The sequence below is a fragment of the Diabrotica undecimpunctata genome, chromosome 2, assembly GCF_040954645.1.
Source record: "Diabrotica undecimpunctata isolate CICGRU chromosome 2, icDiaUnde3, whole genome shotgun sequence".
NCBI lineage: Eukaryota > Metazoa > Arthropoda > Insecta > Coleoptera > Chrysomelidae > Diabrotica > Diabrotica undecimpunctata.
Window position 1 is genome coordinate 11713490 of NC_092804.1, and position 14355 is coordinate 11727844.

Genomic DNA, 14355 nt, shown 5'->3' on the forward strand with positions numbered 1-14355 from the left:
AGCTTTGTTGTCTTACTTCCTCTTCAACATCTCCGTAACTAGTTATAATATATTCCCAGATATCTAAACCTTGCTTCCTGCTGTATTATTTTCCCATCAATTTCGATTTTACATCGTAGTGGGTATTTAGATGTTGTCATACATTTGTTTGAAGCTCGTCTTCTGTCTCGGTGGTTAATGCGGCGTCGTCTGCATAACATAATATTTGGATTTCTTTTTCTTTGTTTGGGAGTTGAATACAATAATCGAATATCGAATCAATACTGGTATACATTATATATGAGGGATATAGTTTCAATGTGTACAGTCTCCATATTTTAAAAAATAAAATGTGTTCTAAAAAGACAATAAAAAAATCGAAATGTCAGTATTAGCTTGCTTGTGTAAAAAAGTTTTTTTCTAAATTGATTAATACCTTGTATATATTTCACATAGTAATGAGATCTGCATGATACATTTGCATTTGTTACAGGCTATTACCAAATAATCGCATTAATTCACATAATTAAACTGTCCTTGGTATCTTGTAACGGATGATGGTTAAACTTAATAACAAATCTATTGTTTATGTTAGTATTGTTAATGTCATCAATTGTATCACTATTTTTTTTGTATTTTTTAGATTCAGTATGACTTGCAATATCAAAAAACTCCAGAAAAGGAGCTGAGCCCTTATCCCATTAGCGAGGATTATTTTAAGAAAAACAATCGAACCTTAGCGCCATTTAGAGTAGACCAGAGGTTAACTAGTGCTCAAAATGCCTTATTAAAGAGTGAAATGGACAAGCCGAAAAGTATTCTGTCGAATAGAAAGACGGGAAGCCCTAGAGGTAAGTGTGTATTAAATTAAAATAAATATTTCATGATTTACATTAAACAATTTTGAATCGTGAGATTTGTGCAAGTTTATTTTTTATTATTATTTCAAGCTTTGTTTCTGAGAGAACGGTTCATTCTACACAAAAAGTGCAATTTTTGTTAAAAATTATCTTAGCTACATTTTTTATTTGAAACATTTTTTCTACGGCGTACACATTCTTGGTAAATTCGGATTTTTTCCGTTTCCACCGGATGGGGTTTTTAGGGGGAAGCCCGGGGGTAGGAGTGGTAAACTTTCTTGCACATTTTTGGGGTCCCAAAATTAATACTCTTGGTAAAATTCGGCTTGTTCGTATGATTTTTTAGAAGTTAAGTGTCATTTTCGTCTCTGACGACTGGAGTATCAATCGCAAGCTTCACAGGTTCGGTATTTTCCGGTGTTGTGCTGGAAAATCGACGAGACCGTAGGTCACTGTCAACAAACGTGCGGTATTTTTAAAACCGCTTAAACCATTCGGTTATCCTTGTTTTGTTCATACATTTATCTCCAAACGACTTTTTCATCTATTGTGTTGGTTCCACATATATTTTTTTATGTTTTGAGATTTTATGAGTTTTTTTTTAATGCAAATTTATTGCTCCCATCTGTCGGTCAGCGATACCAAAATGCAATGAACGAAAAAAAATAATGTAAACCAAAAGTATGCGATTTCGATTCAAGACGGTAGTGTAACATTGAGTAATGTAGATAAATAATTAAGGAAATGTATGCCCTTCATAACACAGAGCCCTGAAAGAGAATCTCCCTGTTATCTTCAGGTTTTACACAGCGGTGATACGACCACCGCAACGGTAACTTATGAGTGCGTAGTATTGTGAAAAAAAAAATGTATAGTTCTGTGCAGATAGTCTCACTACTCTAAACATGTGTTCATTAATTTCGCACGAGCCCCAAATAGTATGACCACAGCAACTTTATCGACTAATACAGATCTCTGCGCTGGATTTATATGGTTTCTCAGTAGTCTTTATGGCTATCCTGAAACTCGAAGCTAACAATAAATCTGGTTCTGTGTTAAATAACCATACAAATATTACTAGTATTGTTCTTGTGGAGATGGTACGGTACTTCAAATGAACTGAGGCATGATGACACTAGAACTTATTTTTAAGAAGATTAATACGGTTATCCCATCTCCAGTCGGTATTTAATATGGTTTACCAGTGGATCAAGGACTGCCCAAGGAATCAGATCAGGTGTCTTTGGGCCGACAACAAAATAGAACTGAGCCTTGGTCAACACGCTACAATATTCCAGCCTGAAGTTTTTGTTTTGGTAGCCTGCACCGATGAAATAATAAAAGGGGGTTACATAAGGAAGGGAAATAATATTTACACTGATAGCCAGGCGGCTATGTTAGCGAACAGAACCCAGTAATCAAATCAAAACTGCTAATTAGAAGGAGCTCCTTAACAAACTAGTACAAGATAACAGGGTGTCTTTAAAATGTGGGGCCAGAATCATTTTAAATGACGCTGCAAGATATGAGGTTCAAAAGTGGCTGTAAAACAAATAAAGATCCCTGCAAGAGCAAATCTCTACAAAGAAACTAATAAACAATATAAAACATCACAAATCAACACTTGCTAAACATCAGTAAGCGTGAGTTAAAACGGTCACAGAAATGATGACTGGACACTGTCGACTAAAAAGCACCTATAAACCTAAGCTGAACAAACTATGGTGCAGAAAATACTAAGTTCAGACAAAAGAAATTGCCTTAGCTCTAATTATCTTAGTGATCTGAGGCGATCATTCTTACTTGACAAAAAGAGTACAAAAATGAGGGTGATTTACATGGGTAAATTGTTGATGTACTAGTGGAATATAAATATTCCTAATATCGACCTATAAGCTTTATTAACTTACTGCTTACTTGAGTTTACTGCTTACTTGAATAGTTATCGACAATGACTCCATTTTTCCTCGTTAGAGGTTGCTGTTTTGTGACTCAAACACCCATTCAAAAATGCCTCTGTCATCGCGTGCCTTAGTCTGTGGACCAATGAGCACATCGATGCTCATCACCCCGCTTTTCTACCGCCTATTCAATTTACCATTGGCCGATGAACTTGCAAATGCACATATCGATGCGAAATAAAGTGTATAAAAAGAGTGCATTTTCCAAGCCATGGGTAGTCAAGCCTTAGCCTTACTCCGGCTCCCATGTATGGTATCCTACACCCTGAGAGCCTCCTTCACGGGGGTCTGCTCCCCACTTGTCCTTAGACTCGTTTGTTAGGACCTTTTCACCAAATTACGTTTTATTTAGGAGAGATTATCTAACACGCCAAATTGGGATAGAAACGCAGAGGAAACTTCGATTGGATAGAGTCGAGGCTCTCTGTAGAGCACCTAGGGAACTGATATGTAGTCTCAAACCTCACTATGGTGACACCTCGATCACCGGTGAAAAGCATATCTCTGTTACGTCGACTACAGAGTCCATTCCAGTTTATTACATAGTTCCTGGATCTTCTGGTTGTTCTCCGATTTTTTATATAAGTGTTAAATTCTTGTTTAATGTTATCTTTTTTGCTTAAACCGTCAAATCAAGTACATTAAAATGATAAATTGGTTGCACATGTGAGTCCATTTCAACAGGGCTAGAGAAATAAATGTTAGACTTACTCACAATATATTTATTGAACTTTTGACGACCGGTTTTGAATATTAAAGTTTGCTGTTCATCGTCAGGTCTTCGGAAGGTTGCTTAAAATGCTAAAAATGACAAATTATAACTATACGTGTTTTATGGGGTATGCTATAAATTGTGCCAGTATTGGTTATGCATGATTTGAAAGAATATATAAATAGTACTTACATTCCGGTTCAGGGAATGCATTTACGTAGGTGCATACTAAACGCTCATTTATGCTGCTGTCTAAAGGACATTGGCTTCATTACAAATCGAAAATTGTGTGCTTATACCGGCAATCACTCGGTGATCTCGTCATATCTGGCTACCCTCAGTTTATCCTGCAGACCAATGCAGTTGTCCGGGGTGTGGCACGTGGAGTCATAAGTGAGAGTAGGGTGTCTTATGAGGACTAGTTAAAAAAAAATGCTAGGAACAAAATACGAACTCGGGCAAAACAACATATAGGATATTTTTTTTAATATATTTAAAAAATTAGATTTATTTGCTAGATTCATATTAGGTGTTATATTTTTTTTAGAGAGGCTGATGTCTGACTTGTATAGTTCCAGTTTTACGGACGGTTTTGGTTATAGAGAATCACGCTCCGACGAATTAGAGAGGGTAAGTCGTAGTCGTAGGTCTTTCCTCTTAATTTTAAAAAGGTAAAATTTAGTGGTGGTGCTTTTCAGGAGCGACTTAAAAGGGACGCGTACCAGCGAGAGTTGCGACTTCAGATCGAAGAGAAAAGAAGATTGCAACAGATGCGAGAAGAACAGGAAAGACGAGAACGGGATTTGGAAAATAAGCGGTTGGAGCAGCAGTTGTTGAGAATGCAAGAGGAGAGGATGATTGAGGACCAGTTAAGTGTTCATAGACAGGAACAGGTAATAATGTAACGAATTTACTTTAATGTTAATACCACTATATTACTCTAACGTTTATGTGTTTCCCATTTTTCTATATTTTAGAAGTATTTGTTGCCTGTTTATTATTCTGAATATTAGATCTCTATTAATTCCATTTTGTTATCCTATTGTATTTATTTTCTCGATAATTGCATCTTTTATCGTATTGTCTACGTGTCTATTATCCTGACTGTAGTATACTCACGAATTCATTTGTTGTTTCAGATGCGGAGGCATAGCGAGGATCTGTTGCGACGAAAGCAGGAGCTCCAATCAACCAGGTACAGTTTTCGCAAACACGCCAATTCCGAATGCAGTATTCGTAATAATCCTACCGATATTTCTTCCAAATCACTCTCGCATTATTCGCCGCCAGTTTCTAGACGTAACCCATATTCTTACAACATTCCATCCACATCTGTGTTCCCGGAATCATCATCGGCAAGGTAAATAGTGTGATTAATTAGTACCGTGTACCGCATCTGTTATTACGAAAGGTGATTAGAAGGAATAATTATTTGCTGTATGGTGTGTACAATTTTTCTTAAATTCTTGTACTTAAAACAGTTTTAAGTGTTTAAATCGTATAAATGGGTGAATGTGAACGATTTTATTGTATAGTTTTTTGTTATTTTGATAAAGGTGCAATATTTGTGGTGCAGTACATACTTTTTTTACTTTCCAGTTTAATAATTTCACAATATACAAGTTTAATTTAAATAAACATTAATAAACCAAGAGTCGTAGGTATGTTGGTCTTATGTTTACATTAACAATGGTTTTACTAAGTTAAACAACATATTTTTTAGTTATGAAATTTGATTAAGGAATCTGTGTTAATATAGGAAGGTTTTTTCATTAATTTAAAATATACAATAAGAAATTTCAATGATTCAAATCTGATGGGTCTTAAAGTAGTTATCAAAAAGTAATTATTTTAGTTCAAATTTAATCTTCCTAGTTGACTTTCCTTCATATTACTGGACAGCTTAACAAGATCAGGCTATTTGAGTATATGCTTCTTTGCGCACCAGAAGTTCGCATTCTTCCTGTACGAAAAGTACCCCTTTGCCTTGTATGATAATCATATACATCTTCGGTCAGTGTTAGGGCAATATTTGAAAGTACTTGAGAAAGCTTATATTTACAAATTAATACACTTTACGTAGTATACATTGATTCAATATTGAGTATTCTTCTTGGACAGACGAATATAAGATATGACTCCAACCAACAATTTAAATAGACCTTCTCAGCACCAAGCGACAAAAGGACTCGGACCAAGCATCCGAATCTACCATTTAAATATAGAAGGTATTAGTACAAGTAAATGTGAGTACCTTCAAAAAGTACTCATTGAAAATAATATCGACGTGGTCGCAATTCAGGAAACCCATGTAGAAAACTAAGAACAAATTCTCGCTAGAGGAAGAATTCATGGCTATGATTTATTGGGTGCAACTTACCATCCAGCTTAATGCACAAACCCCCGCCAGTACTATGGCCTCCGCATGTTATGCCCACCCACACCCCTTAGTTTATGTTGGTGACTTCAACAGTCATCATGAACTCTGGAAGTATAGGCACAGTGATCAAAATAGCGAGGTTCTGCTAAACTGGAGCGAAGAGCACTTATTTAGTCTTTGACGCTAAAGATCGGGGAACTTTTCGATCTGCAACCTGGAGGCGAGAATACAACCAAGACCTATGTTTTGTCTCCACAAATAAAACAATCAACCACTACCACCTTCACGTACAGTACTCCCAAATTTTCCACACAGCCAACATAGACCAGTTGTAATAGAAGTTGGCATCAAAATACCAATAATATCTTTTCCTCGACCTAGGTGGAACTTTCAAAAAGCAGACTGGGCGACTTTTACTGAGAGATTGGACAAATGTTTGAGATAGATAACCCAATGTAAACCCACAGTAAAAATGTACTTTTTAAAAGCTTTCTCTCTTTATATTTGAAGCATACAACATATGGATTATAAAAAACATCCCAACACTGCCAAAACCGAAATATTTTATTTCATGGTTGACATTTGCAGCTATATTCAGCTTGTACTTTCGGTAAACTCAACCAAAAAATATTGTCTATTATGAGCTTCCAAAAAATAATTGTTTTATACAAATTGGCAACGTATTGTAAAATTTGCCTATTTCTGTATGGCACAGGGAATGTAGCAAAATTGATTTTTATATTAATTTACTTTTATATTCATTACATAATGACTTTCCTTCATAAAATGTTTTGTCACATACAATAATAATGAGTTATCTTTATTAATAAAAATTACTTCTGTTCACGATATTTTACTTTTAATTTTACATTATATGTGGATATATACTGGCCAAACAGCGTAGTGAAGAAATATAACTTATTTTACTTTTGAGTAGATTTTTTTGCTCGCAAGTGTATATTTCAAATTAATGAAAAAATGATTGATGCAATTATTTTCAGAGAGAAACATCTACAAACTTAATTGATGCCATGCTAAATATTACTTTTACTTTAATTTCAGCTTTTTAGAAAGTATTATAATGTAACCTATACAATATTTTTTGGTTTTAGATATAATCCAAGCCGTTTCGACTGTTACAGTCGACGTGACACGTTGAAACGCATGGACTCTCTGAATTCATATGAAACTCCCACCAGACATACCACGTTCAATCGTTTTGATTCGTTAAGTAGAATAGATTCTTTGGCGAATCGCATGGAATCTATGAGTCTGAGGGACGGTTACAGCGGGGATGTACAACGTAGACATAGTGCCACACATCAGGATCTTAGTCTGTTGAGAAGAAGTCCGAGGTAATTGTTTTATAATTGGACGTTTTCAAAAAAGAGTATAAAACACGAAGTTATTTTAATCCGTAGTTTTTTATTAATTGGCGATTTGTTTCAGCCAATTTGACAGGTGACTTACTTGGACTCGATCTTGTAGGCAACTATCCATGTTTTGAGTTAAATTCTGAGAGTGATGTTGACTCTCAGATTGATATTAAATTGTGATTTTTGTGTGATTATGTTTTATGTAATATGTATAATTGTAGAAGACGTGTCCCCGACTTTCTACTAATCAATTAATATTAGTATATTCTTGTTGCTGACTTCTTATACTATTGGCAACCAGAACCTGCTACATTCTGCTGCTGGGTTTGCTACACATTTTTCTCCATTATTAGGATGAGAGCTCTGTTTTTGATGTATATTCATGCTTGTTTATCCTGACACTTAATGGTCTTGCGGTTTGTCCCACCTAAAATTGCTGCATTCATAAGGCATGTTATAAATTCTGTTCTTTGATATCTCTTGTGTTGTTCCCCATCCTTTTTAATTTTTCTGACAAGCTCTTTACATATAATATTGTTGTCATCTTCAAATCCCTTTTTGTGAGCATTTATGAATTTCTTTTGGTGTTGTGTTGTTTCCTTTCTTCAATCTTGTGAAATTCCTCATTTATAAATGTCAATGGGTAATAATTTATTGTTAAAATTTTTGTTACGAGGTTTTTTCTTCCTAAAAAACATTTTTATTAGAGCAGCTGTTTTTGGCTCTACCACATAATGATTTGATAATTCCCTTTTTGATGTTTAAGTTGTGATTTGAGTGATAATTTAAATATCTGTTGGTGTGGGTTGATCTGTAGAAAAGGTAGTTAGAATTGATTTTCTTTTTCCATGGTGAATTGATTGATTCTTCTTTGCAGTTAATATATATCAAAAATTTATTTAGTGCTTCTGGTCCATGAGATCAAATGGAGAACACATCATTTACGTATCTTCACAGTAAAACAGTAAATCCACACTATGCTTTCATGTCTTTAGCACTTTTCCTTAAAGAAAAAGAAAAGTCATAATAATATGAAAAGAAAAAGACCTATTAACCCAAAATTCTATGGACTTCTTCCTTACATCTTATATAACAGTATTTAAGACTTAAGGACTTTTCCTTCTATCACCAAATGGGAAGGAAGGTCCTGGAAAACTACGGCCACTTATCCATTCCCATGGTGCCTTACAGAGGGACTTCGACCAGTCTATTCGAAGTGCCCTCTGCGTATATTCCATCTTCGGTAGATAATTAACATTTCTCAGATGGAAATAAAATAAAATAACGTTTAGGAGGTGGACAAAGTCCAGACACAGAGTCCCACTATTCGGAAAACCAGAGCAGAGCCCCGGAAACCGACTCCCAAGGTACAGGAGACCCTATTTGGGAGCCGAGACAAGACTAACTGAGAGTTGAAAATGTCGCATATTTATATGTTTCTATATGGCATTTTCAGATCACTCGGCCAATAGAAAAATAGATGTTTTAAGGCGGGCGATGCGCATCGGGGTACGTATTAGTCCACGACTAAGGCCCCGGTGATACTTCAAGAGTTATCGTACAGACAAACGGACGGACTACTACACGATCGAGTCCTTAATAAATTATTTTTTATTACTAATAGAATTGTTAGAAGTATTAATATTTTTATTCGCTTTTGTTAAATTTTTGAACGGTACTATGTTTACAGATTACAAAGAAGAAGTAATTCCAGCAGGTTTGACGATAATCTGCCCGTGCCGTTATTAAAAGCGCACTCGCCCGTTGCCAAAGAATTAAAGAATTCTGTACCGTTCAACAGTGCGAGACAGGGTTCAGATGCGATTAGACGACTGGAAGATAGGTGGCAGGTGAGTACTTTGATAATATCAGATAAAAATAATAAAGTACAAGTTGTTTGAAAATTAGATTTATATAGGACTCGTAGGCTTCGGCACTGTATGATCCGGCTAATGTTTTAAAGTCTATCACGTTACTAGCCAAAATGAGCAAATTCGTGTTGTTGCGGCTCGCTAGTTTGATGTAGACCAGTGGCGGATTTAGATATTTGCCTTGGAAGGGAACTTCAAACTTGGGAAGGTGAACTTCCAATGAAACACCAACCAAAAGACAAAAAAGATAAACCCAAACAACAATAATAGGTTTTCTTTCATTTTGGACCATCTTGGGGGGAAATTTCCCTATTCCCTCCCGTGTATCCGCCCCTAATGTAACCTGATTTTCTAGTTCCATTAGGCAGGCTAGTTCTTCAAGTTTTCGTGTTATGTTTATATTTATCATCCTAGTTTCTGTCAAAAAAAGCTTCCTTGTTCAATATGTCCATGTTATTTATATCGATTTTTAATCCTTCAATATAATATTATTTCCTGTTTGCTTGTCTAATCTTTCCATATTTGTTTTCGATTTTTTTTTTATCTTCTGATGTATTTCTTCATTTTCCTTTAGTATTTTAATGCAGTTCGCCTTCAGGATCTTGTTTTTGTTCTTGATAGAGGTTTGTTGTCGTTTCTTTGTGTTTATCATATCCATTAGTATATTATCTTTTATTATCTTTATTAATTAGTACCCCTTTAAAAATGATAAAAAGGTTGCCAATGTGACTCCATAATCCTAATGTATAGGAAATGAGTCAATACTCACAATCTTAAGTAGTTTTTTTTGTTGTTAAATTTAGAAAACGGTAGCCCAAATGAGGTTGTTGTCCCTGTGTGATTCCCATTTACCACTGCCATTTAACACATTCACTTATCGCTACGACGTGGATAAAGCCGTATTTGCTGATGGATATATTTATACAGGAAAACTAATTCATCACTGAAGACTATTTTCTACTAATGGATTTTATTGGAAGCATAGCTTTCTTATCGCGGGCTATGGAGGGAGCGGTAGATCGCACAGAAGTGTGAAAAAAAATAAAACCGACTGTAGCGACTGTAGATAGTGCGACCACACACTACGTGGAGTAGTAAACGCAGTCCCGTGCGTGTTTATTGTTAAAATAATATAAAAATAAAATTAAAATCGAATAAAATAAAACAAAATAAATTTAATTAAATCGCTCCATGCTTAGAGGATAAGAAAGCTATTTCCACTTATAGGTCACTCCCGGAGTGCAACATCCAGTTTTTTTTTATTTTTGTTTTTGTTAATTTTTAAAACCTTGCCTAAGACCGAAACGTTCTTTATTTTTCGTTGGTGGGTTTCAGATTCCCGCCGTTCAAAAAAATATCCTGAATCATACGGATTCTCTAGGTGGCCAAAACCGAAGTATTTTAACACAGCTTGGTGCGATTCGAATGCAGCTTCAGCAAGAACAATTACGGATGGACGAATCTTTGAGGAGACGAGGTATTTCACAATCTAAGGCTGTTGATTTTCTTTGAAAATATTAAATTTAATAACCAAAAAAAGTTTACATCGAGTTAATTAAAAGTTTATAATAGTTATTTTATATATTGTTAGAATTTGTCTTTATATTTATATTCATTGAATAGATAGACATGTTGAACAGTGTTTTTATTTATCCTATTTCCTAATCTCGTATACTATGTATGTCACAAGGCTACTGCCGAATAACAAAGGGCCTGGCACTGACGGAATATCTGTAGAACTAATAAAGAATTGTTGATATGCGTTTTGGAAGCGTATCCATAAATTAATCTGCCTCATATGGACACTGGAAGTCATTCCAGGTAAGTGAAAATTAGGATACTTCCTATCTACAATAAGGGGGTTAAAAGACTGCGAAAATTATAGAGCATAACACTTTTAAATGTCGTCTATAAGATATTATCTAAGTGTTAACGTACATGCAACATTTGTTCTCTGAGATATTGTATTTATTAACGATCTTACTTACATGTCATGAGTGAATGCCAGAATTACATACCAATTACATTGCTAAATGTAATATACAAAATCCTTTCTGCATTATCTACACTATATTGTCAGAATACTCCGAAAATATAATTAGTGATTATCAAAATGGATTCAGACGAAATAGAGCCACTACAGAAAACATATTCATACTTAGAACAATACAAGAGAAATCTTATGAGTACGACATAGAACTATATAATATTTATATAGACTTTACACAAGCTTTTAATAGTGTGAAAAGAGACAAAATGCTGGAAAACCTCCGAAATCTAGGTATACCAATATATCAGTCTCATAAAAATGACGTTGCAGGGTTCAAAAGCCGCAGTTAGAGTAGATGGAGAACTGTCTCCTCTATTTGACATCAACATGGGGGTGGGACAGGGAGACGCACTTTCAACCATGCTGTTCAACTTAGTTCTTGAAGCAGTCATCAGAAAAAAAATGTAACCGGCCATGTAAATACCAAAACAGTACAAATTACTGCATATGTAGACGATGTCGCCATTATTAGTAGAATCAAGACACGACTAATGGAAACGTTCAAGGAAATTGATCCTAAAGCACAAAAAGAGGGCTTAAAATAAACGAAACAAAAACTAAGTACAATACCATCAAAAGAACACCTGAGAATGAAAATAATATAGCAATAGACAATTATACTATTGAACGTGTGGATGCCTTCACATATCTGGGCACAGAAATCAATCAGAAGAATTCCGTAAGTAGCGAAATTAATGCACGTATTTCCAGTGGAAATCCTACATATTATGCTAATAAAAGATTGATGACGAAAAAAGCGGAAGCCCAACTCAGGACATTCGAGAGACAGATACTGAGAAAAGTATAAGGCCCGGTGCAAGAGAAAGACGGCACATGGAGAATCGGGAGAAACGACGAGGTTAATGAACTGAATGAAGGGTATGACATTGTAAGATTTCTGAAAAGTCAAAGACTGTCATGGCTGGGACATGTTCAGCGACAAGAAGACACGAAAACGACAAAGAAGATGTTAAAGTGGAAGGCAATGACGAGATGGTTGGATGGCGTTGAAGACGACCTGAAAACTACGAATATAGGACAATGGAGGAGAAGGGCCCAAAAGAGATCTGAATGGAAGACCATAGCCAGACAGGCAAAGACCAATCCAGGGTTATGATGCCAAAAGAACATGTGCAGGTAATTCACAATAAAATGATCTATACTGTTCTAAACATTCAATTATTTTCAGCAAATCTCAAAATTCAAAGGTTCGCTGTAGAGGCTATGGAGGCAAGGCTTCTGGTTCAATAAGCTGTATTTCGGACTGCAGTTCGTCCTCTTGGTCTCTTTAGTAAAAGTGATGTATGGTTGCAGGATATTATGTGTTTGACTTATCGGCAGAGCAGTGGGGTCGTTCATTAGCTCAAGCTCTTACTTTTTTTCATCCTTTCGATGAGCGCAAAATCCCTATCACAGGGTAAAAAGCTGTGTCCGGATAATAAAAATTTTTGACTTAATTCATTAATGGACATTAAATAGTGACACAATGATATCATCTTCCAATTATTATTTTGGCCGACACATCGGTCAGACGATGGTCTGGATCGGTCATAGTCAAAGTTTTCAACTCAGGTGTTGTTCTTTTATTTCTCTCACTGTTACTTGTATGATGGTCAGACTTTCCTTTATAGTTCCTGCATTTTAGCACATTTGTATTGAGGTTTTCACTCACGAACATTAGGATCTTTCAGTTTTCTAGCATTATATTTCTTCATCGACTTACTTGTAACCTTCTTCATTCTGACTTTGAAATTGCCTACAACTGGGACATGATCAGAGTTTGTGTCTGCCCCCGAGTATGTTTTGACAGATGTACAGCTGTTCCTATACCTCTTATTTATTAGCATGTAATCAATCTGATTTCTTATAATCCTTCCCACAGAATCCTGTGGAGAGTTCCAGGTGTACAGTTTCCTTGGGTGTGGTTTAAACCAGGTGTTCATTAGTACTAATTAATTTGCTTCCGCAAAAATCTCCAATGTATCTCCCCGATCGTTCCGGTTTCTTAGTCCAAATGGTCCAACTGCAGATGATGTTTTGCTGGCCGCAACTTTGGCGTTAAAGTCACCCATGACAATTGTTAGGTCTTGCCTTTTCAACCTTTTCACGACTTGTTTAATGCTATGGTATAGTTCTTCTACTTCTTCTGTTCCTTCTGTTGTAGGTGCATAAACTTGAATTATATTGATGTCGATTGGCCTTGCTTTTAGTTATATGAGCATCATTCTTGCTGAGATTGGGATGAAGTTGTCAACAGATTTTGCCACTTCTTTTGTCAATATAGGTAATGTCGACACCTAATTCATCTTTGCCGTTATATGTTCCAAAATAGTAAACGCGGTGTTCCCCGATATTTGCAGTTCCTGAACCTGGCCAACGCATTTCACTTATTCCCAGAATATTTAATTTCATGTGTGCCATTTCTTGTATTGCATTAAGACAGTTTTACATTATGCTATTTTCATGCTAGGCAAGAGCCATGCAAGACAGATCATGGAACTGCGCATGCCCACGGGCTATTTCCATGCAATTCCTGTGCTAGACGAAAAATTAGAACATGTTCTATTTTCTTGCAATTTATCGTTAAAATTCATGTTGCCAACATAACAATTTATAATAGATTACAGAATAAAACATATCCTTATCTCTATCTTTAGCGTATATCATAAATTGCCCTACACACAATGGGAATAAATTGAGATATAGCTGATTCTGATACTCTAAAATGGTACATTAGAGATCGAAACGTTTCACCAGTTGCCAGATACCTTAAAGTTATAATTAATTTTGTCCTTGATGGAATGCACTGGCGAAAATTGGTATCTCTTTTCTGAATTAAGGGATTAATTTTTTCCAGGAGCTTAAGGAAACTCGTTCATTCGAAGAAAGTTTTTAAAACTTTGAAGGTTTCTAGCATCCAAGAACTCTTGGGGTAACTTCAAATTTCCCACTCCTGCATTCAACCAAGGTTTAACCCAGCATTTTCTAGGTTTTCTTTTTTTATTATTTTTCATGATTGTTGCTACAACAGCAATATTCAACAATAACAATGTTTTCTTTTCTTTAGTTGACATCCTTCACCCTTTTAATAACCATAAATAGTGTATATTTATTTATTATATTATTTATTTTAGTACTTAATTATATTTATTTAAAATAAAATAAC

At 35.3% G+C, this 14355-nt stretch overlaps 1 protein-coding gene across 10 annotated transcripts in view; it reads left to right on the forward strand.

The window, feature by feature from the left end:
- Positions 1-10776, forward strand: part of LOC140434185 (uncharacterized) — a 69541-nt gene extending 58765 nt beyond the window's left edge. For 7 of the 10 annotated variants that reach the window (XM_072522261.1, XM_072522257.1, XM_072522262.1 and 4 more), the window contains 7 exons: positions 623-830; positions 4060-4142; positions 4211-4405; positions 4652-4872; positions 7005-7247; positions 8959-9118; positions 10475-10776. In XM_072522261.1, coding sequence (XP_072378362.1) covers positions 623-830; positions 4060-4142; positions 4211-4405; positions 4652-4872; positions 7005-7247; positions 8959-9118; positions 10475-10651 — 1287 coding nt within the window. In that variant the 3' untranslated portion in view covers positions 10652-10776. Of the gene's footprint in view, positions 1-622; positions 831-4059; positions 4143-4210; positions 4406-4651; positions 4873-7004; positions 7248-8958; positions 9119-10466 lie in introns of all 10 variants that reach the window. The other 3 variants (XM_072522259.1, XM_072522260.1, XM_072522258.1) reach the window with 3 other exon arrangements.
- The last annotated feature ends 3579 nt before the right edge of the window (positions 10777-14355 follow it).